The sequence below is a fragment of the Taudactylus pleione genome, unplaced genomic scaffold (assembly GCF_031769625.1).
Source record: "Taudactylus pleione unplaced genomic scaffold, aTauple2 ptg000004l, whole genome shotgun sequence".
Classification (NCBI taxonomy): Eukaryota; Metazoa; Chordata; class Amphibia; order Anura; family Myobatrachidae; genus Taudactylus; species Taudactylus pleione.
The window spans coordinates 2,703,930-2,725,551 of NW_028284407.1; the positions used below are offsets into that span (position 1 = coordinate 2,703,930).

A 21,622-nucleotide genomic window follows, 5' to 3' on the forward strand; every position below is an offset into this window, starting at 1 on the left:
CTCAACAAGATCCATGAGATCTGCTGGGTGCTTACAATATGGGGTGTGGTGCTCTCTCTCAGTGTAAGGACTAAATGGCTTTTTTAGATATGCAGTCCAATAGTCTTTTCTGTAACAACTATCTTGTTTTGTGGGGGTTTTCTTTCTTTCTTTCTTTCCGAGATCTCATCATGTGTTATCCGGATACTACATATTTAATCTGCAGTAGCGTAATAAGGCGGCTTTGTTAGGCCCTCACTGTTGGCTTTATGTAACCAGTATATGGCGCTTGTATGAACAGTGATCAGCATCGGAGAATTGAAAGCACAAACTAAATTCATCATCTATAAACTGGTTATCTTTTCTTCCTTCCAATCACTTTTCTTATACCATAACCTGTACAGAACAGACAATCGTTCAGACATGTGATTGGTTCTTTCTCATCAGATTCTTTGTAGTGAGCGACAAGAGGTTTAGCATTGATTGTGTATGAGGTCATTGTACCTTTATAGCACGTGCGGCGCTGCAGGTTGTGTTCCCGCTGTGTGGCGTACCCGACATTCCCCAATCCATCACTCACAGCTGTTCTGTCATTCAAAATCTGCTTGGACTTTGAAGTTTCGGGGTGAAGTTTGTGCCCTGTTAACATTCTGGCCATTCCATAATACAAAGTATCATAACTTTAATAATGATGAAGCATTAATAAACACATTTACCTTGGCTAGAAGCTGTGGCTCAGCCTGTCTGTTGGAGTAGATCTAGAGCAGTGAGTGACTGCGGTTAGCGGCAATCTCTCAGTATAGTGATTACCTTTATGGAGACTGAGAGCTCTCTCGGCTGCTTCTCTGCTAAGACCAATGTATTGCATTTGATTGACCGCTGGGCTGCCTGTCATGGGCATGTCTCTGTCAAATCCAGCCCCAATGAGGTATTGCCACCCCTCTCCCCAGTGTCTGGTACAGAAAACATGTGAAGAAAGAGATAGAAATATAGCCACCACCAGGGTGATGGCCCTGTCTAGGGCTCCCACTAGAGGACTGCAGGTTGTGCACGGCTGGTATATAGCCACAGATCTTTCTCTGTTGACCATAGTCTTACATAAACCATTATGGATTTTCTTCTATAGTGTTCATTCTAGCACTCTGTACCTGTCACAACCCGTGCAGTTCCTCTTTCCTGCCTGGGGTGTCGTTCTCTGCTCTGGTGCTTCTAGCAGACTCTGGTCTGTATCTCAGCAGTTTGTTGCATGAGCTGAGTGTGTTAGAAGTGTCAGAGCAGAGAGCGACACCCCAGGCAGGAAAGAGGAACTGCACGAGTTGTGACAGGTGCAGGGTACTAGAATGAACACTTCTAACTAACTCCCTTATATCTTCTAATTGTTGCTGATGTTTTATTTTTTGTTACCTTGTGCCTTTGTAGCTATTCGTTTTGATCTTGGTTTCCGCACATGTGGAGCTCTGTGGTGGTGTACCTGGGCAGCTAGTTTTTATTGTGATTGTGCCTTTCTTATTGTATTTATATAGTAGTGACTTGAGAAAGAAGTTTGTTTCCTTATATCTATGAAACTCTGCTCAGTGCTCTCCCCAGAAAGTGTTTCCAGCCAGGTGGAATTGGCTGGGAAGAGGGGGTGAGAACTTGTACCTGCATGTACAGACTGACCCTATCAGAGGAGGTAAGCAGCAGCACATTGAGCTCCTCCCCCTATTGCATCTCACTTACTGATTGGCAGCCTCCAGGTAGGAGAGGGAGAGGCTGTGTGTCTGCAGTTCGGGGTGGGCCGGGGTGGAGGCAAAGTGGGGACTGGATGACCCCCTGGAATCCTTGTTATGGCAGGGGCAGCTCCGTGCAGTGAGCATTTATGTTGCTCACGGCGCCTCTGCTGGCTGGCGCTCTGTGTACCAGCATACTCTTGTATAGATTGGACCGACCCTTGGTGCCTGATGCCGTGACTCCCCAGCTGTCAATCACGGACAATGGAACAGATTGACAGCTGAGTAGTTTGGGAGACATGCACCCGTGAAAAAGGCCCTGGGGAGAACACTGTCAGGTAGAACTGCAGATCAGAGACCTGTATTTCATTACTCATTGTTTTTTATCCACTGCTGAATGTAAGATGCGGAGAACCTGGGCAATAAGTATTTTATTTTGATTGTTCCTTTATATATCAAATATATAGCCTATTATACAATATGTAAGTCCCATTTGTAACATTATAAGAATGTATTGACTGTATGGCAGTGTGGCGGCAGTTCCTTACCGAATGGGTTTCTGCAGTGTTCTGTGGTCTTACACCAACTTCTCTACAAAGAAAAGCTGATGTGTCCTGACACGTAATAGCCTGGGAGTAAAATGCTGTATAGTTTAATAGGCTTGTGTGCTGCTCTGCTCTCAATTAGCTGGATAACTTGGCAGCTACTTATCTGGGCAGAATACACAAGGACAGAACAGCACTGGGCTACGATGGCCTTTTCCTCTTGTCTTGTGGATGGGGGAAAGGCTATATTTATGTGCTAGCGAAGGTTTTTTTTTTCTTTTTTAGCAAACCACTTTTATTCTTGTATGAATACAAAGCTTGTGATGTGGATACAAGAGGCGCAATATAAAGAGGAGTCAGACAGTAGAGATGAGAGAAATGTTCAATTCCGCTATGGGACAGATAGATGTAATATCCCAGCAGTGCAGTGTTTGATAGGCGCCTTTATATCACCATTTTATTTGTTTATTACCAGTTATTTATATAGCGCACACATATTCCGCAGCGCTTTACAGAGAATATTTGGCCATGCACATCAGTCCCTGCCCCAGTGGAGCTTACACCCTATATTCCCTATCACATGCTCGCATACACTAGGGATGTGGATTTTATAGTCCTATTTTGTGAGCCATGAACTGTGTAACAGTGATTCTTACCATTATTGTGGTCCTGGAGAATTCATTTTGAGTTTTAGGATTCTTTTGCTTCACTTTTTTTCTTTTCTTATGTAATTATATATTATTATGGCTACTACTTTGTGTTATTACTCTTCCATACAACCCACTTTTCACTTTATTCATCATCATCCTGGTACTTGACTGAACAGTTGATATTGGTTTTTTTTTAATTAAAAAAGTATATGATTGTAGTTTTGAATATACATTGTATGTTTTTTTCTAATGTAAGCGTGCTGCACCAATTTCTGTATGGATATATATTTTCTGATCCTTGCAATTATATAGGAATCATACATTCCTTAGAAGCACACAGGAGAACCCTTTATTCACATTATGCCACACAGTAGTGCCCCTTATTCACATTATGCCACACAGTAGTGCCCCTTTTTCACATTATGTCCTTGTGACATGCCCCCAATTCATCACTATTGCTGGGCTTCCCACAAGCTCTCCCCTTACGGTGTTAAGATTATGTGTGGCATCTCTCCACCCGGCGGAGAACGGTCCCCTTAACTTTTTCCACCTGCAAGACACTGCGGCCCATGGGTGGGGAAGGCAGAAGACAGTCTGTTTTAGCCGAGCGCCGCTAAAAAGGAAGGGCGCATTTTGCCCCTTTTGAAATCGTGCAGGGAGCGGCTCCCCGCTAAAACAGCCTAACAGGAACACTACACTAGTGCCCCCTTTTTATGCCACACAGTGGTACCCCTTACATTATACTACCCAGTAAAGCCCCTTATTCACGTTATGCCACACAATAGCCCCCCCCCCCCCCTTACCTATCTGTTACTAAAGAGTGGACTCAGCCTAAATTAGTTTAATGGTCTTTACTTGTGGCACGGGCAGTCTGTCTGTCTATTATGCCCCTTATACCTTTGCTTCTCACCACCTGCAGCACTCTCCAGTCTTCATCTTCTTTCTTCGGCCGCTGGCCAGTAGCACCATCTTCTGGCCTCTTCGTCGACTGCCGGAGCTCTTCAAGTGACATCCTATTCTATTGACCGCCGCTACCATACTGAAGGCTCTAACGTCAGATGCCGCGAGCAAGGCTGAGCTATGATGCTGTGAGCCATGATTGCTTCTAATTGGCTGCCGGTCCACGAGCTGTGATTGGCTCGAGCCCGGCGCCAAGTTCAAATAGTACCTGCTGCCTATTAGCCCTGCAGTACACAAGTACGATTGGCTCGCAGATGGTGGCAAATTTAAACTGACATCGCACCCGCTTGCCCGGCACTTATTAAAATAGTGACCGAGGCTCGGACGGTTTCTGGCCTGGACATTGCCCCTCCAGCCCAGCGCCCTACTGCAATGCTAACCCCCGCTTACCGCATGGTGCCGGCCCTGCATAGATGATTACTTCAGCTGGCCGATGTGATATACCGGGACCATTCTGAATAGGCCAGACAGTGGGGGGACCCAGTTGGGGAGCCCCTGCTGATGTACTAGTATAGGAAAGAGAGAGCAATTTAATCAAACTATTTACCTGTCATAAACTTGTCTGATTTTTGTTACTGTAAAACTTTATTCATATAGAACACTGAAAGGTTGGGAACATGGGGGAAGGGAAACTCAGTAGGCGCTGTCAACTAAGCAGCTAATTCAAATGGAGGTGTCAACTCCTGATACAGGCAATAGAGGAAAAATATATATATGAACAGCACTAGATTGTCTAAGTATTTGTGTGAATAAAATATAAACAACATAAATAACGTGTAAAAGGATAATTTCCTATAATTGATATTGCAATGATCTAAGAGATATATATGATGGAAACAATGTAAACTCTATATGGCTTGGTTGAAAAAGATCAATTTAATCTTAAGTTATAAATATTGGCGATATACATATAAAAATTGTTACATATATAACATAATAAGCATCCAAACATCAGGAAAAGGTGCAATAAAAAGTCTCTATAGTTGCAACAGTCACTGGCCTATGCGTATATATCCGGAGTAATGTCCAGCTAGTGATTTAATTAACAGACTCAGTTGGAGTGTGGCTCTCTATATGGCTTGATTGATTGGTTTCTTTTAAATGAACAACAGCTGTTCATGTTCTTCATCTATACAAGGGTATAAAAAGCCCTTTACTGGATATGGGGGTATATGCTACTGAGGAAGCTGTGGGTCCTACCACAGCGAAACGTGTTTAGCTCCCCTACTACACCCTATACAGCACTTGGAACCTTTGTGGATTCATTTCCGGACCAGCCTCATGTCATCTGCCCTCCAGCCTCTACCTTTTATCGTCAGCACGCCAGTGCAGGAATCTCTGCATACACTTCAGGTTGTTGACACTCCAACTGAGTCTGGTAATTAAATCACTATCTGGACATTACTCCGGATATATATGCATAGGCCACAACTATATTGACATTTGTCATTTAGTCTGAGATTGTCGCTTTCCTTAAAGATACTTTTTATTGCACCTTTTCCTGATGTTTGGATGCTTATTATGTTCTACATATAAAAATTGTTACATATATATCACCAATATTTTTATCTTAAGATTATGTTGATCTTCTTTTTCAACCAAGCCATATAGAGTTCACATTGTTTCCATCATATATATCTTTTAGATCATTGCAATTTCAATTATAGGAATTTCTCCTTTTACACATTATTTATGTTTATACTTTATACACACAAATACTTAATTAGACAATCTAGCGCTGTTCATATATATATTTTTACTTTATGCATATAGAAGGTTGATCTAACAGATGTTCAAAGAAAACCTGAAATAGAAGCTAATACTTTGCACTTTTCATAATTCAGGTGAAGTTTTGGACCACACCCGTCCAATATAATGGCAATATACAGTATATATCTGGCATTAATGAAGCAATATGTTCTGATGTTCCCCTTATTCATTCAGGTCTCCCACCATGTCTGACAAAAGTGAGCTTAAGGCCGAATTGGAGCGCAAGAAACAGCGCTTGGCTCAAATAAGGGAGGAGAAGAAGAGAAAAGAGGAGGAGAAGAAAAAGAAGGAAGTAAGTGTATCTGCATGACGTCGGCTCTTCTTTGTTTTATTTAGGACCTTACAAAATCCACCATCCAGAGCAAAGTTTCAGTAATTCTCCGAGCTTAACTCTGCAGTTTTAAAGGCACATTATCACCCATTTATAGCTTGTGCTCTTTTATTTGTATTTTGTTTTGTTCTATTAACTTTAATGTGATCAACCAGCGCCATACCCACAATGTTTGGGAAAGCCCATTGTAAATTTAGAAGAGAGAAGTGAGGATCCTTTGGTGTATATGAAAGGACCAGCTGCATGATGCAGCTCTATCATCATATTTGGTGTAATACATAAAAATATATATACAGCAGGTAAAATAAGTATTGAACACATCCACATTTTTCTCAGTAAATATATTTGTAATGGGGCTATTACAATGACATTTTCAACAAATGTCAGCAACAACCCATGCAATCCACACATGCAAAGAAATCAAACCCTAGATGTCCATAAATTAAGTTATGTGTAATAATGTGAAGTGACACAGGGTAAAAGTATTGAACACGCTTACTGAAATGTATTTAATACTTCGTACAAAAGCCTTTGTTGCTAATGACAGCTTCAAGACGCTTCCTGTATGGAGAAACTAGTCGCATGCATTGCTGAGGTGTGATTTTGGCCCATTCTTCCACACAAACCGTCTTCATATCTTGAAGGTTCCGTGGCCTCTTTAGATTTTCAATTGGATTCAAGTCAGGTGATTGGCTGGGCCATTCTAGCAGCTTTATTTTCTTTCTCTGAAACCAATTGAGAGTGTCCTTGGCTGTGTGTCTGGGGTCATTGTCTTGCTGAAATGTCCACCCTCGTTTCATCTTCAGCATCCTGATAGATGGCAGCAGATTTTTATCAAGAATGTCTCAGTACATTTTTCCATTCATCCTTCCTTCAATTGTATGAAGTATGCCAGTACCGTATGCTGAAAAACAGCCCCACACTATGATGTTTCCACCTGCAAACTTCATTGTTAGTATGGTGTTTTTGGGGTGATGTGCAGTGTCATTTCTCCTCCAAACATGGTGTGTATTATGGCATCCAAAGAGTTACATTTTGGTCTCATCTGACCAGACTATATTCTCCTAGTAATTCACAGGCTTGTCCAAATGTTGTGCAGCAAACTTTAAACCAGCTTCAACTTGCTTTGTCTTAAGCCAAGGAGTCTTGCATGGTGAGCATGCATACCGGCCATGGTGGTTGAGTGCATTACTTATTGTTTTCTTTGAAACAATTGTACCTGCTAATTCCAGGTCTTTCTGAAGCTCTCCACAAGTGGTCCTTGGCTCTTGGACAACTCTTCTGACAATTATTTTCACGCCTCTGTCAGAAATCGAGGAGCACCAATTCACCCACCACTCACACCAATGTCACTGTGTACCCTGTGCACAGACTGCTATGTAGCCTATCCTATTCACCCACCACTCACATCAATGTCACTGTGTGCCCTGTGCACAGACTGCTATGTAGCCTATCCTATTCACTCACCTCTCACACCAATGTCACTGTGTGCCCTGTGCACAGACTGTTGTGTAGCCTCCTATTCACCCACAGCAATGTCACTGTGTGCCCTGTACACAGACTGCTGTGTAGCCTATCCTATTCACCCACCACTCACACAAATGTCACTGTGTGCCCTGTGCACAGACTGCTATGTAACCTCTCCTATTCACCCACCACTCACACCAATGTCACTGTGTGCCCTGTGCACAGACTGCTGTGTAGCCTATCCTATTCACCCACCACTCACACCAATGTCACTGTGTGCCCTGTACACAGACTGCTGTGTAGCCTATCCTATTCACCCACCACTCACACAAATGTCACTGTGTGCCCTGTGCACAGACTGCTATGTAACCTCTCCTATTCACCCACCACTCACATCAATGTCACTGTGTGCCCTGTGCACAGACTGCTATGTAGCCTATCCTATTCACTCACCTCTCACACCAATGTCACTGTGTGCCCTGTGCACAGACTGTTGTGTAGCCTCCTATTCACCCACAGCAATGTCACTGTGTGCCCTGTGCACAGACTGCTGTGTAGCCTATCCTATTCACCCACCACTCCCACCAATGTCACTGTGTACCCTGTGCACAGACTGCTGTGTAGCCTATCCTATTCAAGTGACCGCAGGCCCAAAGCACCTCTCCCCCCACCCCTTAACGGCCACACACATGGTGTCACACCTATCTCTTGCATTGATAATGTCTATAAATTTAGTTTTTTTGCTATTGCTCAGCTTTAACTTGACGGATCGAGATGAAACAAATTGCAGGTTATTTCTAGGAATTTCCACTAAAAAAATTACTCAGTTTTCATGAAAATCGGTTCAGTAGTTTTCGCGCCAACTTGGAACAGACAGATGGACACAACATTGTGATTAGTGTAGATACAAAAATGACATATAATAAAAAAACTGCCCTGTTAAATTTCTAAATGGCTGTATTGTAAACCTGAGTGATAAAATGTCACCAAACTTACCTACATACAATGTATCTGGCATCCCTCGTTCTGTAGTCTGTAAATGATAACACATGCACAGGGGACACCTATAATGCATGGTTGGGCTCCATTACTCCCCTCATTTTTGTGTTTCAGTGTACCTGCACAAAATGGATAATTATATCCTCAATGTTTTATATTTATTTAATATAAACTATTTTGTTTTAGTCTCCCCTCAATTCACAAATTGTGCTATTAACCACTAGTTATTTAGTAGCTTCACTCCTGTAATAACCAGTGGTTCCAGCAGGGGGTGCCAAGACCATAAGTTTCTGAAGCCAGCACAAAGAACTGATGACTCGCAAGTCATTAAAGCTGCAGTACGGTATAGATGGTTACTGAATGGTTACCAGAAACCACTTGACTTAATAAAATGTACTTTCTGGAACATCTTATGAAAACGGTGCTAATAAAAGAAAGGTGCCGTTGCCTGTAGCAATCCATCAAATTCTATCCCTTGTTCTGTTAGCTTGGTTGCTTGTAGGAGATTCACCTTTTTCCTTTAGCAACTATTTTTACTTTACTGCTGACTACAAAGCGTTCACATTGCAACAAGCGTAAGCTAAAGGCTAGCACCTCACAATGGAAAGGCAGCTACCTCCTGATCACACATGCATCTGATCGCTTCTCTTATGTCATTTGTACAGCTTATTTAGCTATAGATGGTTTTTCCTCATTTTAACTGTCTTTTGCACTAATCTGATTTAAGGTTAGAGATCCTGGTCAATAAATCACGTCCGTAACCTGTCTGGCAAGTACCGTTGGGGACCAGTGCTGACCTTGTGCAACAAAACAGTGAATGTAGCCAACTAACGGACCTGCCTCAGTGTTTTATTCTTTTACTGGTTGGTTCAGATTGGCTGCTGACATCATCACCAATGGCATGCCAGCATTTCATATTCCCTTTTCAGTTTCTAGCATCTGATCCTCGTACACTGTACAGCTATAAAGTGCACCCAGCGAGGGAGACTTCCCGACATTACACACACACACACACACGGACACTAACCTACCAGTATGTTTTACACTGTAGAAAAGACCACTCAGAGGAAACCCACGCAAATACGGGGTAGAAGAACACTGCATTCTAGATAGGGTTAGAATACAATGGCCCCAGCACTGTGAGGACATAGTCATAGGGCAATGGGCCATCCTGGGTCCTTGTCTCTGATTGTGGACCTTGATTTTCCACTACCTGCCTCATCAATTTGGATTAATAATCTTTTCCAGATAGACAGATATACACGTGTTCACATTTACTGTATGATTCTGCTTTTTCCTCTTTTTTTTTTGGTTCCTGTTAATTTCAGTTCACTCAACTTTTTTTATTGCTTATAGACTGATCAGAAGAAGGATGTGGCCCCTCCACAGGAAGAGTCAGACTTGGAGAAGAAGAGAAGAGAGGCCGAAGCCTTGCTGCAGAGCATGGGGATTACCCCGGAGCCCCCGCTAGGTGAGAAGACTGGCAGCATGTTGGAGCCTACACGTGACTGCATGCTTGCCTGATCTGTCTGGTAATGCTGCCTGCCAGGATGCTATAGTTTGCCTCCTCCCTCCTCACTATGTTGGACATGCCTTTTAAATATTATTCTGCAAAATCTAAGTAAGAGTTGTAGATGATAACTGTTTCCAATTGCTGTGTACGAAGACTGTATCCTGAATCTTAACGGCAAAGACAACACCAAGTAGTCACCATGAGTGAGAAGCCAACACTGGCTCTGCCTATCTGTCCGTCTAGTCCCAAGAACACGTTGGGGCAGGTTCCATACGGTGAAGTCCTACATTTAATAAGCCGCACATATCGTGTGTAACTTCACTTCCCGTAGTTCTGCCGCTCTCACACCGTTCTCCCAGACATGAGGATAAGGGAGGCGGAGGTGCAGATATCGCAGTAAAATATTGCCGCAGTGTCGCGCATTCATTCTGCTGTGTAGAAGCTATGTGACGTCCATGTGCCTGAGTGGGGAACATCCTGAACCCTCAGAAATGGTCAAATAAGCAGGTGACCTGTAAGGATAGTGTACGAGGCTGCCTGTGGCCATAGGCAGAGTATAGGAGGCTGCTCTTAAGTCTCGCAGGGTTGAATTTTTACAACTTGTATTATAATATTGATAGCCAGCATGTGTATGTCAGCACAATGACAGTAACTATAACTATTGTGATGTGCAGTATCAGTGTGTGCATACAAGTAGGTAAAATATTGTGACTCTCATCTTCAAGTTCCAAATATTAATTTTCCATCAGTTAAACACCCAACATACATGTTCCTCTCTCTCCGCTTTTTAGAGAAACTTACATGAAAAATCAGTAAAGACGTATGTAAGACCTTTAACGGTATTATTACTCATCAAGAGGGGCGCACCAGGGGTACTGCACTATGGGGCTGCTGAGATTATTAACGTTCCAACTCGCAGGGGATATATTCATTTCTAATAACCGCTGTCCCTGCGAGTTAAGTCCCTGGCACTATCTGAAGATGACGTAAACTACCGGGGCTAAACTCCAAAAAGCTTTGTTTTTTTGGAGTTTTTAGTACATAGGGGTCAGATCGTAGTCCCCATTGTTAATAATGTGGATTGCGATCTGCAACGCTAATTAGCACTTTGCCCGAGATTTCTGTGACGACATCTGCATTGTGCTATTAGTACATAGGAACAATATATAAAATTATGCAGAAGCTGCAGTTTCTGCATAGTTTTATGTAAAAAAAAAAAAAAAATGGCTTGATACACAGGCCCCTATATTCTGACATTTCTTCATTACAGTAAGGACTATAACAAATTTATCACCTACTCTGTGACGCGAGCGAAAAGCCACAATTTCTGCTTCTGAAACCTGCATTAACACAATATTCTAATTGTATAGCAAAAAGTCTTGTGACCTTGTTAGTGCCTGTTGTCAGGTGTTATGGCTAAGAATACAAGGAGAGCAGAAGAATATAATATGTGCATAGCTGTGTGCCAAATAGATGCACATATATAAGGGAGCTTATCTGCCCACTGTTGGGGTTTCACAAATTTCTTGCAACCACAAACGCAAAAATGTAAAAAAAAAAAACTTTAACAGAAAATAACAATATCCTAATACTATTGGACCCAATGCTCCTATTAGTGATAACTATGCAAAGGTGTCTGCGTTATATCAGCTCATCAGCCTGTGCTTTCATTCGCTCCATCTTTACCTTTTGTAATTCTATACATTGTCAAACAATATACATAAAAAGAACAGCCGATAGCGTATACATTTTTTTTTTTTACAACAAACCCAATAGGTGATTACGTATAAAAAGTACCAAACGATAAACCTACAAGTCTGATATCCTGGAGTCCTTCTTGTTCTCTTTTTCTACTTAGATATCAGAAAAGACAAATAGTAAACAGGAACACAGTGTAGTATATTCTCAGAAGCTTTATTGGTTACTCATTTAGTAAAAGCGGTCAAAATCCCAATCAAATTGATAAACCCTGGCCTTTTACACATGAAAAGCCTTGGCGCTCAATATTATCTCCAAGGCAGGGTTTTTATTTATATAACTTACACTATAGTATATTTTCCTGTATAGCGCTGTGTAATGTGATTGGCTCTATATACATAATATAATAGCTCTTCCAGTGTGAGAGCGGGGTTACTGGCCCCTGGTATAAAGGTTATCTCGCTACATGTAGTGTTTCTAGTGTAAGAACATAATATTGATATATTATTTAGGTGTTATTCTCCCATAGATAAATGTGTTATGTTTTACAGTTCACTCCTGTATTACAAGTCCTGTGTACCGAACAGCCTGCACAATGGCAGACTTGCTTCTGGTGCCAATCTTTTTATTATAAAACACACACTGCGTTAACCTGGGCAAAGCTGTGCGAGACCTCATTATGTCCTTTTGTGAGCTGTTGGTTTAGAGAGAGCCACGTTTGGCCAGGTGTCTGCATCCTAACCACCGTTAATTGGTTTGTTAGCCAGTTTCCAAGAAGTGTCCTACTAGTGAATGGGCAGAGAGGCTGAAGGCAGCTCTGCAGGTGGCCCACTCATCCCCCTCCTCAGCCCCAAGCTGGGGATTAGAAGGCAAGTCAGTGGGAATGGGCTGGCTCTTGTGAACCAGCAGCGCTCCCATTCCCCACACTGCTTATCTGTCCCCTCTTCCGATGACCTAAATACAGAGTCAATGTGGTCGGCTGCCCTTTCAACAATGGAACAGTTGGGAGGTGCAGTAATACATAGGTTTTGCTCACAGCGTTTGCATTATATTTGCACATTTCATCATTTATTTATTTTTTCGACAAAATGCAGCCAGAAATCACTGTAAGTTTCTCTGAGAAATATTTTGGCATCATTTATGCCTTCCGTGGCTAGTAAAATATAATGATAATATAAATATTTCACTTTCACTGTAATTTAGCTGGAAGCCGGGGCAAGTTGTGCCGTCAGAGGTGGCATCTGTGTCAGTGAGTTTAGTACCGAACGTCGCTACTCTATAAGCACCCTTTTAGTTTAATTGCGCCAATTTGTTCTGCAGCGCTGTATAGAGGTATCCAGGCACATCAGGACAGTGGAGCTTACAGTCTGCTCACTCTCGCTCTCCAGAGTCATTCAATTAAAAGTGATGTAAGATTGCAGGTTCTGGTTCACGCTACGGGCAGTGTGCTGCGCGCGCTTAACCCAAATGTACCATAGCCCAACATTGTGCATTTTCCTGCACACTTTTACTGGGGGGGGGGGGGGCAGGCAATGTAAGGTGCCATTGCCAGCATTCACACACTGTCCCAAAGGCACATCGTTCATACATTGCATTTGATTAAATAGCCCCTCTCTGTGTCTTTGGACCATCAGGGAAACATGGAAACAACATATAGGCAGATAGCAGCCTTGTCCAAAAAAGACAGTGCTACCCCTGGCTAACCGATGTGCTCTGTCAGGTAACTGTAGCGGATACTTTGTTTTATGCTTACTAGAGCTCTATGTGTGTTTTGAGGGGTACAGAGCAATCTTCCTGTCCTCTGACTCTTGACACAGTTAAAGAGGCAGGACCTGCCACGCAACCTATATACTAATCCAGTGGTTCTCAAACTCGGTCCTCAGGACCCCACACAGGTCACGGTTTCTAGGTCACCCAGCAGGTACACAGGTGCAGTCATTACTCACTGACACATTTTAAAAGAGCCACAGGTGCAGCTAATTATTTCACTAGTGATTGTTAGGAGACCTGCAAAACATGCACCGTTTGGGGTCCTGAGGACCGAGTTTGAGAACCTGTGCACTAATCTATTACTCATATTTATTTTTTCATATATTTAAATTTTGGGGGATTTTTTTGCACATCTTATATAATTGCCTCTCTGACAGTCCAAACTTCTTGCCACAAATCCCTAAGAGACAAGGGTTGGAGCTGAGCACATTGTCCATCCTTAAGAAACACTTGCCTGTATTATTATCTAACCCTGCTGCGGGGACCTAATCTTCTCATGCCTCATTATGCTTGCACTAGGCGTTTTCTCTTCTTCAAATTACATGCTTAAGAAGAGAGGAGGGAAAAGGATTTAAATGTAAATAATTCTGTAAGTCCTATGTAACCTGTCAGCACTTCTAAAAGGACATATAAAGTCTTATTGATACAAGCCGAGCCTCCCTTTTCAAAGTTGTAACCAGGAATATAAATGTGATTCCTGGAGATTTTGCATCTGTGTGTCCCATTATTTCAGCGCTCTACACACGCTGGCTGACTTTTGTACTATCAGGCCAGACTTCAGTAACGGAGAACAAAACTCGTTTTGTTCGTATTTAATCCTTGTTTGTTTATGTGGAACAGTCACGTCCATGCAGTTGGCTGATTACACCGTAATTGTGGAGGAAGTATAAATAAAGATATAACCCAAACTTTATTTAATTTTTTTAAAGTGCACCCATCACCTACACAGTGGGTGCAGCTATTTTGTGAGCTGAACCCTATTAGGCCTACGGATTCGCTAGGCGATAGTGACCTCTCTTGCATTTGTGGGGCTGATTTGTATTCATATTGGCTGTAGTTGCCGGCAGCCGGGAAGGTCTACTTTACCTCCTTATGCTGATGCCAGATTCCGTAGCGCTAATGTAGGGATTCGCAAATCCGCAAGTACAAATTTTATTTATTTGTTTTACGTTGGCCGACGCAACAGTTATCATTATCTGCAATGGTACCAGCCCCATGCAAGTACCCCACACCCACGACGCCCACGACACTACCACAAGTTAGGGCGGTCCCATGCCCTCGCATTGTTGCAGACCAATTTCATGGAAAGACAGATCCGGCCAAGTTCCGTCTGACTCAGAATACGATGGACGTGCGCAAAGATGCGTAAATTTGCTTCTGCTTTTTAACTGTATGCGAACACTCACCATTTGCTCTCCGCAGAGAGCTTCATCCCATTCAGTGTATGCGAACACTCACCATTTGCTCTCCGCAGAGCTTTATCCCATCAGTGTATGCGAACACTCACCATTTGCTCTCCGCAGAGCTTTATCCCATTCAGTGTATGCGAACACTCACCATTTGCTCTCTGCAGAGCTTTATCCCATTCAGTGTATGCGAACACTCACCATTTGCTCTCCGCAGAGCTTTATCCCATTCAGTGTATGCGAACACTCACCATTTGCTCTCCGCAGAGCTTTATCCCATTCAGTGTATGCGAACACTCACCATTTGCTCTCCGCAGAGCTTTATCTCATTCAGTGTATGCGAACACTCACCATTTGCTCTCCGCAGAGCTTTATCCCATTCAGTGTATGCGAACACTCACCATTTGCTCTCCGCAGAGCTTTATCCCATTCAGTGTATGCGAACACTCACCATTTGCTCTCCGTAGAGCTTTATCCCATTCAGAATCAGGCCTTTTCTATGTGACAGAAGCACTTTAATACCTTGCTGACCAGGACAAATGGGACTTGTACAATATAGACTGTTTCTGCTGCTGGCCCCTCTCATGGGACTCGTGCACTATAGACTGCTGCTGGCCCTCTCATGGGACTTGTGCACTATAGACTGCTGCTGGCCCTCTCATGGGACTCGTGCACTATAGACTGCTGCTGGCCCTCTCATGGGACTCGGGCACTATAGACTGCTGCTGCTGGCCCTCTCATGGGACCCTTGCACTATAGACTGCTGCTGCTGGCCCTCTCATGGGACCCGTGCACTATAGACTGCCTTCTCATGGGACTCATGCACTATAGACTGCTGCTGGCCCTCTCATGGGACCCGTGCACTATAGACTGCTGACCCTCTCATGGGACCCATGCACTATAGACTGCTGCTGGCCCTCTCATGGGACTCGCGCAGTATAGACTGCTGCTGGCTCTCTCATGGGACTCGTGCAGTATAGACTGTTGCTGGCCCCTCTCATGGGACCCATGCACTATAGACTGCTGCTGCTGGCCCTCTCATGGGACTCATGCACGATAGACTGCTGCTGCTGGCCCTCTCATGGGACTCGTGCACTATAGACTGCTGCTGCTGGCCCTCTCATGGGACTCGTGCACTATAGACTGCTGCTGCTGGCCCTCTCATGGGACCCGTGCACTATAGACTGCTGCTGGCCCTCTCATGGGACTCGTGCACTATAGACTGCTGCTGGCCCTCTCATGGGACTCATGCACTATAGACTGCTGCTGGCTCTCTCATCATGACAACATTTAGATAACTTCCTGGGCTGCATTGGTGTGTGCCATTGCTCATATGTGGATGGCTTCTAGTCAGGTGTGGGAAGGTTTATTATAGTACTAATGGGGTACACAATTGTATTTATTAGGGCAAGACCAATGACTGACTATCTAATTTAGCTAGAAAATGGTCTGATTGCATTTAGTGTTTAGAAGATAACAATCAGTGTATTATATCATACAGACATTTTTCCTGTCTGATTATATTAGTGGTATATAGTGTCTGTGTGTAAGGGACTGTGACAGGTAGCTGCCCCAGGTAATCCTCACTTTAGCAGAGTTGACTGTACATATTGGGAAGTCACTGGAAAGGGGCTCATTCATTATAAGGACAGCCTACACACAGGCATACAGGTAGCTTTGATTGTAATCTATTAAGTCCAGATGAGTTCAGGTTCCAGTGCATTGTGTTAGTGGAACGTGTGTCCTGACAGGTCATTGCAAAACTTATTCACAGAAACATAGTGCAATGCGCTAAACTAATTCAGTCAAAGATATTGTGCATTTTACCCCAGCCCCTGCATTAGTCTTTGCCCTTGCACCACTCCTATGATAGGTGCTAGAGATTTGTCAGAACCAGGCTTCCCTACCCTGTATGCATGACTCAGAAGCATACGGAGCTTTAGATGCATGTCTGACACTCCCGCAAGTCAGCATGATTCTGTGCCTGCACATATTTGCCTTCTGAAACGCACAATTTCACAGAAAACGTCTGTGTAGAAGCCCTTCATTTTCAGTACAACAAAAACCTCAGTGCAATGTTTTATATTTATCATTATGGTCATTTTATAAAGGCAGATTGGATGAGTTTTGTGCGTTTCCAAAAATAGTATTTAGTACACGGACATTTAGTTTTATCCAGCGCCGGCTTATCATACCCATTCCGTTTAAATACAGTACCTGCAATAAATGACTTGTCCAGTAATAGGAGCAGTTTACCACTAGGTGGCAGTACCTGCCCAGATGTCTAAAATAACAGTGCTTTGGATTACCTCCTTAACCTGTTTATGCAGATAATATGCCTAGATCATGAAAGACTAGACTTATGGCACCATGTCCTGTTGTATGAAAAGCCTAATATTATCCAAGGCTGGAGATGTAACGTCCCATTTATAATACACAAATGTTTGGCTTTTATTTGTTCCCCAGCTCTTACATAGAGGTCTTTGGCATCTTTATAAAACAAATATGAGAGCAAAAACCATTTATAGTCGTTGTCCACGTCTTATGCTTCTGACCCTGCTCGTGTAACTTAATGCCGGCTGAGACGTGACACAGTAATTAAACATAATTTATTCTCATGGCCCTTTCCCTTTAAAGTAAGTTACAGGGGAGAGTAATGCATAGCATAGATTACCTCTGGAGTTACTCCAGTGTGCGAGACAACTGAGCAAGTGTAATAGGCAGCACCATTAGCATACAGATGGTATTGAAGACCACTGGGCAAAAATTAAACCTAGAAAAGAGATATATATATATATTTTTAAACTACAACAACCCAACATTTCTAAAAGCATAAATGATAAACTATTAGGCAATTTTTGTCCCAGATTCGGTCACCTTACCACTTCCCTCTATATCTGTGGTTGTTGAACTTTTCCTCCACTCTCGCCCAACAATAAGACACATAGTAGAACCGTTAACGTTAGTTATTGGGTAGGAATAATGCAAAACAACTTTCTGTTACAGTCGCTGTGTTTGTTTTTATACTAGTTTGAGATTCTCGCTTTGAAGTTTACTGTGTGAGCCCAAGAGGGTGTTGGGCCATAATAATCAGTGAGATAATTATACAGTAAGTGAGTGATACTTAATAACAGTAGCAGTGTCCTGGAAAGGGTGGCCAGAAAGGATTAGTCGCTGACCGTGAGTGGGAGTGCACTGGAGGCAATGATAGCTGAGAATCAAGACGGTGGAGGGCCCTGCTCGTGAGAGCTTTTACAGTTTAGTGGATAAGACTGTAGGCTTGATTCAGCAAGGAACGCAGTTGCTAATATGCACGCAATCGGCCGCTTGTTGCGTACTGGGCATGCACCGCAGTGCGCCTGCGCAAACCGACCACTGCAATGGGGACTGCGATCGCAGAGTGATTGACAGGAAGTGCCATTTGTGGGTGGTGACGGGGGGAGGGGTGGTCGGCAAAACGCAGGCGTGCTAGTGCCTTTGGACGCCGTTGCAGGGGCATGCATCAATTATCCACTCCGATGCCGTACGCAGCCCGAGGCCTCATAGTGTGAGATGAAGTTAGTAATGTCTGAGTAAGGTCAGGGCTTGTGCAAGTGAGCGTGAGGCTGCGATGGTAACGATGGTTTCACAGTCTTGCTAAACATTACGGATGTGCGCTAAGTAAAGTGGGCGTCCTTGTGTAGTGCTGCGATGGGATAGCGATCGCAATGGATTAGCATACTATTGCGGTTGAACTGCGTGCGTAATCGCTATTGCAATCGCAGTTGCGTTCTGTAGGGAATCAGGCCCTATGCTACTGCTGGAAACACAATTGAACTGTCAGCCAAATCTCAGCGTTGTAAATGTTACTATTAACTGTGCAGCCCAAATCTAATATTGCTCCAGTAACAGGTCAGTCCTGTCGGTACATTATGGTGTAGGCTCGTACACACAGAGGAATAGGAGATATGGTTGAAGGTGAAATGTCCAAATCTTTCTCATCACTTTTCATGCTTTCTCCCTTCCTTGTCACCGATGTGTTATATGTAAATGCATGTATAATCCAGCATGTGATTGGTAACGCTCTCTTCCCTTCTTCTTTTTCCCATTGTTCATCTCCATCCATGTATGTTTTTGGTTTGCCATCCTTCTGTTTTTGTTACCCTTTTTGTGTTTCTTTATCAACCCTTCACATTAACTTACTTTGGAAACATCCTAAGCAGCCCAACCCCTGCGAATAGTAACAGAGGATACGTGTCTGTTTCACTATTTAGTCCCTCCGCCAACGTCTCCCTCCTCTAAGTCTGTGAGCACACCAAGCGAGGCTGGAAGTCAGGACTCTGGAGATGGGACAAGTGGAGCCAGGTAAGTCGGGGCGTTTTTCTAAAAGAATATTCGCAAATATTTGTTTTAACAGTTATTTATGAAACGCACACACTCCCCGCTGCGCTATTTGGCCATTCACACAAGTCCCAGCGGAGCTTACCATCTATGGAGCTCATTCAGACCCGTTCGCTAGGCTGCACTCATTTACCGCCATAAGGAACAAAAATATGCAAATGATGCGATCGCACACTAAGGTATGAGGTCGCCTCCTATGTCTGAATGAGCGATCGCCTGGTGAAATTAGACGCCCAGCAGCCTGGAGTAAAGATGCCCACTTTCAGACGTCATCTCCAGAAAGTGTATGAAAACATTGGTACCATTGGGCGACATCGAACCACCACGCAGTGCTTAATCTAGACTCTAGGCTACCGCAAGAACTGCCATCACCGCTGCCTTTATTTCTCTCGCATGACGCGTATGTTGACGCTACGTGTTAATTATTCACACCTTTAAGTTGGTGTAAAAACGCCCAGCCACGCCAGTGCTAGTGCAAGCACACCCCGTTTACACAGACCTGCACCAGTCACCACCCACAGACGCCCCGTTCTGTCACTCAAACTAGCGCTCTGGCAATATGCAGAGAGCGATCGTCTCCCGATTGCAGTGACAGGTTCGCGCATGCGCACTGCGACTAATATGCATGCGCAGTTTGCAACAATCGCCCGGCTGCGAGCGATCGCAGCCTATCGAACGGGTCTGAATCGGGACCTATGTTCCCTACCATATGTATACACACTACAGTTCATTTTTGTCGGGAGCCAATTAACCGTACAGTATTTTTGAAGTGTGGGAGGAAACTGGAGTACCCAGAGGAACCCACTCAAGCATGGGGAGAATATACAAACTCTGCACAGTTAGGGCTGTGTTGGGAATTGAACTCAAGACCTCAGTGCGTTGAGGCAGTAATGCTAACTGTTACACCAAGCTGTGCGGGCCAAAATGTCTATAATTTCAGGAACTTTTTTGTAATGGAAGATAATTCAGAAAACCTCTACAATGGCAAAACATGGGTTTCACTGTATATAGTAATAATATTCAGAAAAATATTTATAAACCTAAAATGTATGTGGTCCTAAAATATTTCTTTATATAGTTATGTATTTGGAGAAGCAATTTATGTCTGGGCCCTTCACTTCCTGAGAATATTGTAATGTGGCAGATGTTCAGAAGATACACAGAATATTGATTAAAATGAGAATACCGGGCTTTGACACTGAAATGTATACTTTCTAACAGTATATTGGCGGCCACTGCAGTTTGCTTGAACTAACTTTTTTGAAGGTACCTTCCACTGTGCAAGATGTACTAGTTGTAGTAAGTAAAAGAAAACAAAAATCAGATTGCTTACTGCATTTTGTACTTAGCTTTTAGGTGTGGAGTCAGTGGAAGGTATTTGTTGAGTGTAATGCTTATTATATTTTAACAAGGGTTTGACTTGTCAAACATATTAACCACCTGCATGTGCTTGTTTTGCAGTTCCAGACCTACAGTTACCAAGAAGTAAAGCATATACCTTTTTTTTTCTCAATTTATTTTCACGATGATTGTAGTAAAATAACGTTACATACAGGTAGAGCCTGCCGCCGCTCATCTCCATGTAGGGTTGGGATTGATGTACAATGTAAAGCATTTTTAGTGACAATCAAGTATAGTTCAGTATATCTGTACGTGGTATTGAACTATATAACTACAGTGAACTCTGGTTTATTATATCTATTCATCTATAATAAGAGGGTTGTGTAAAGTGCAGATGTGTCCTTACACATCTCTGCTGCAGTTGCACAAAAACCAAAAACAAAACCCTCTTGGCGAGCCAGGTCCTGCGAGAGACTGCTAGCATTGGCCGTCTTTTTTGCGTCCTTTTTTGCCGAAAATGCATTTAAGGGCCGTATTCAATTGGCAGCGAAAACGGACGTTTTGCGATAAAAAATGGCAATATTTTCGCCAAAAAACAGGCGAAAACGCAATTGGCGATAAAAAAACTGGAGAAAAGTTCTCTCCATCCCAGATCAGGCGAAAAAAAAAGAAAAAATCCCTATTTTTGGTTAAAAAAGGGTGGATTTCTTACAGAACCCTTTGGACTAACCCCCCCCCCCCCCCCCTCGTAATGGATGCAAGTTGCGTACTTTGGCGAAAAACGACCGCTGAAATTTCAGTCAAAATATTTTTTGGTATTTCGGAGGACCATATATTCGTCAAGTGTTCTAAACGTCGCTAAAGTATCATTAGGGTGGCTGCCCAAAGGTTTCTGTAAGAAATCCCCACATTTTTACCCAAAAATAGGGAGTTTGCAACTTTCCTCCAGTTTTTAGGTGAAAAACGGCCGTTTTTCGCCGACGTTGGCGAATTCAGTCCTTCACGGCCGATCGGATAGCCGATTTCGCCAACGACTGCGAAAACGGCCGATATCGCCAGTAAATGAATACCCCCCTCAGTTGCAATGTGATGCGACTAGGACTT

At 43.2% G+C, this 21,622-nt stretch overlaps 1 protein-coding gene across 4 annotated transcripts in view; it reads left to right on the plus strand.

The window, feature by feature from the left end:
• The window catches only part of DYNC1I2 (dynein cytoplasmic 1 intermediate chain 2), a 110,256-nt gene that overhangs the window by 27,584 nt on the left and 61,050 nt on the right, over window positions 1-21,622 (plus strand). For 2 of the 4 annotated variants that reach the window (XM_088470510.1, XM_088470519.1), the window contains 4 exons: window positions 5,788-5,905; window positions 9,767-9,881; window positions 19,051-19,141; window positions 20,639-20,662. In XM_088470510.1, coding sequence (XP_088326636.1) covers window positions 5,798-5,905; window positions 9,767-9,881; window positions 19,051-19,141; window positions 20,639-20,662 — 338 coding nt within the window. In that variant the 5' untranslated portion in view covers window positions 5,788-5,797. The remainder of the gene's footprint in view (window positions 1-5,787; window positions 5,906-9,766; window positions 9,882-19,050; window positions 19,142-20,638; window positions 20,663-21,622) is intronic. The other 2 variants (XM_088470523.1, XM_088470533.1) reach the window with 1 other exon arrangement.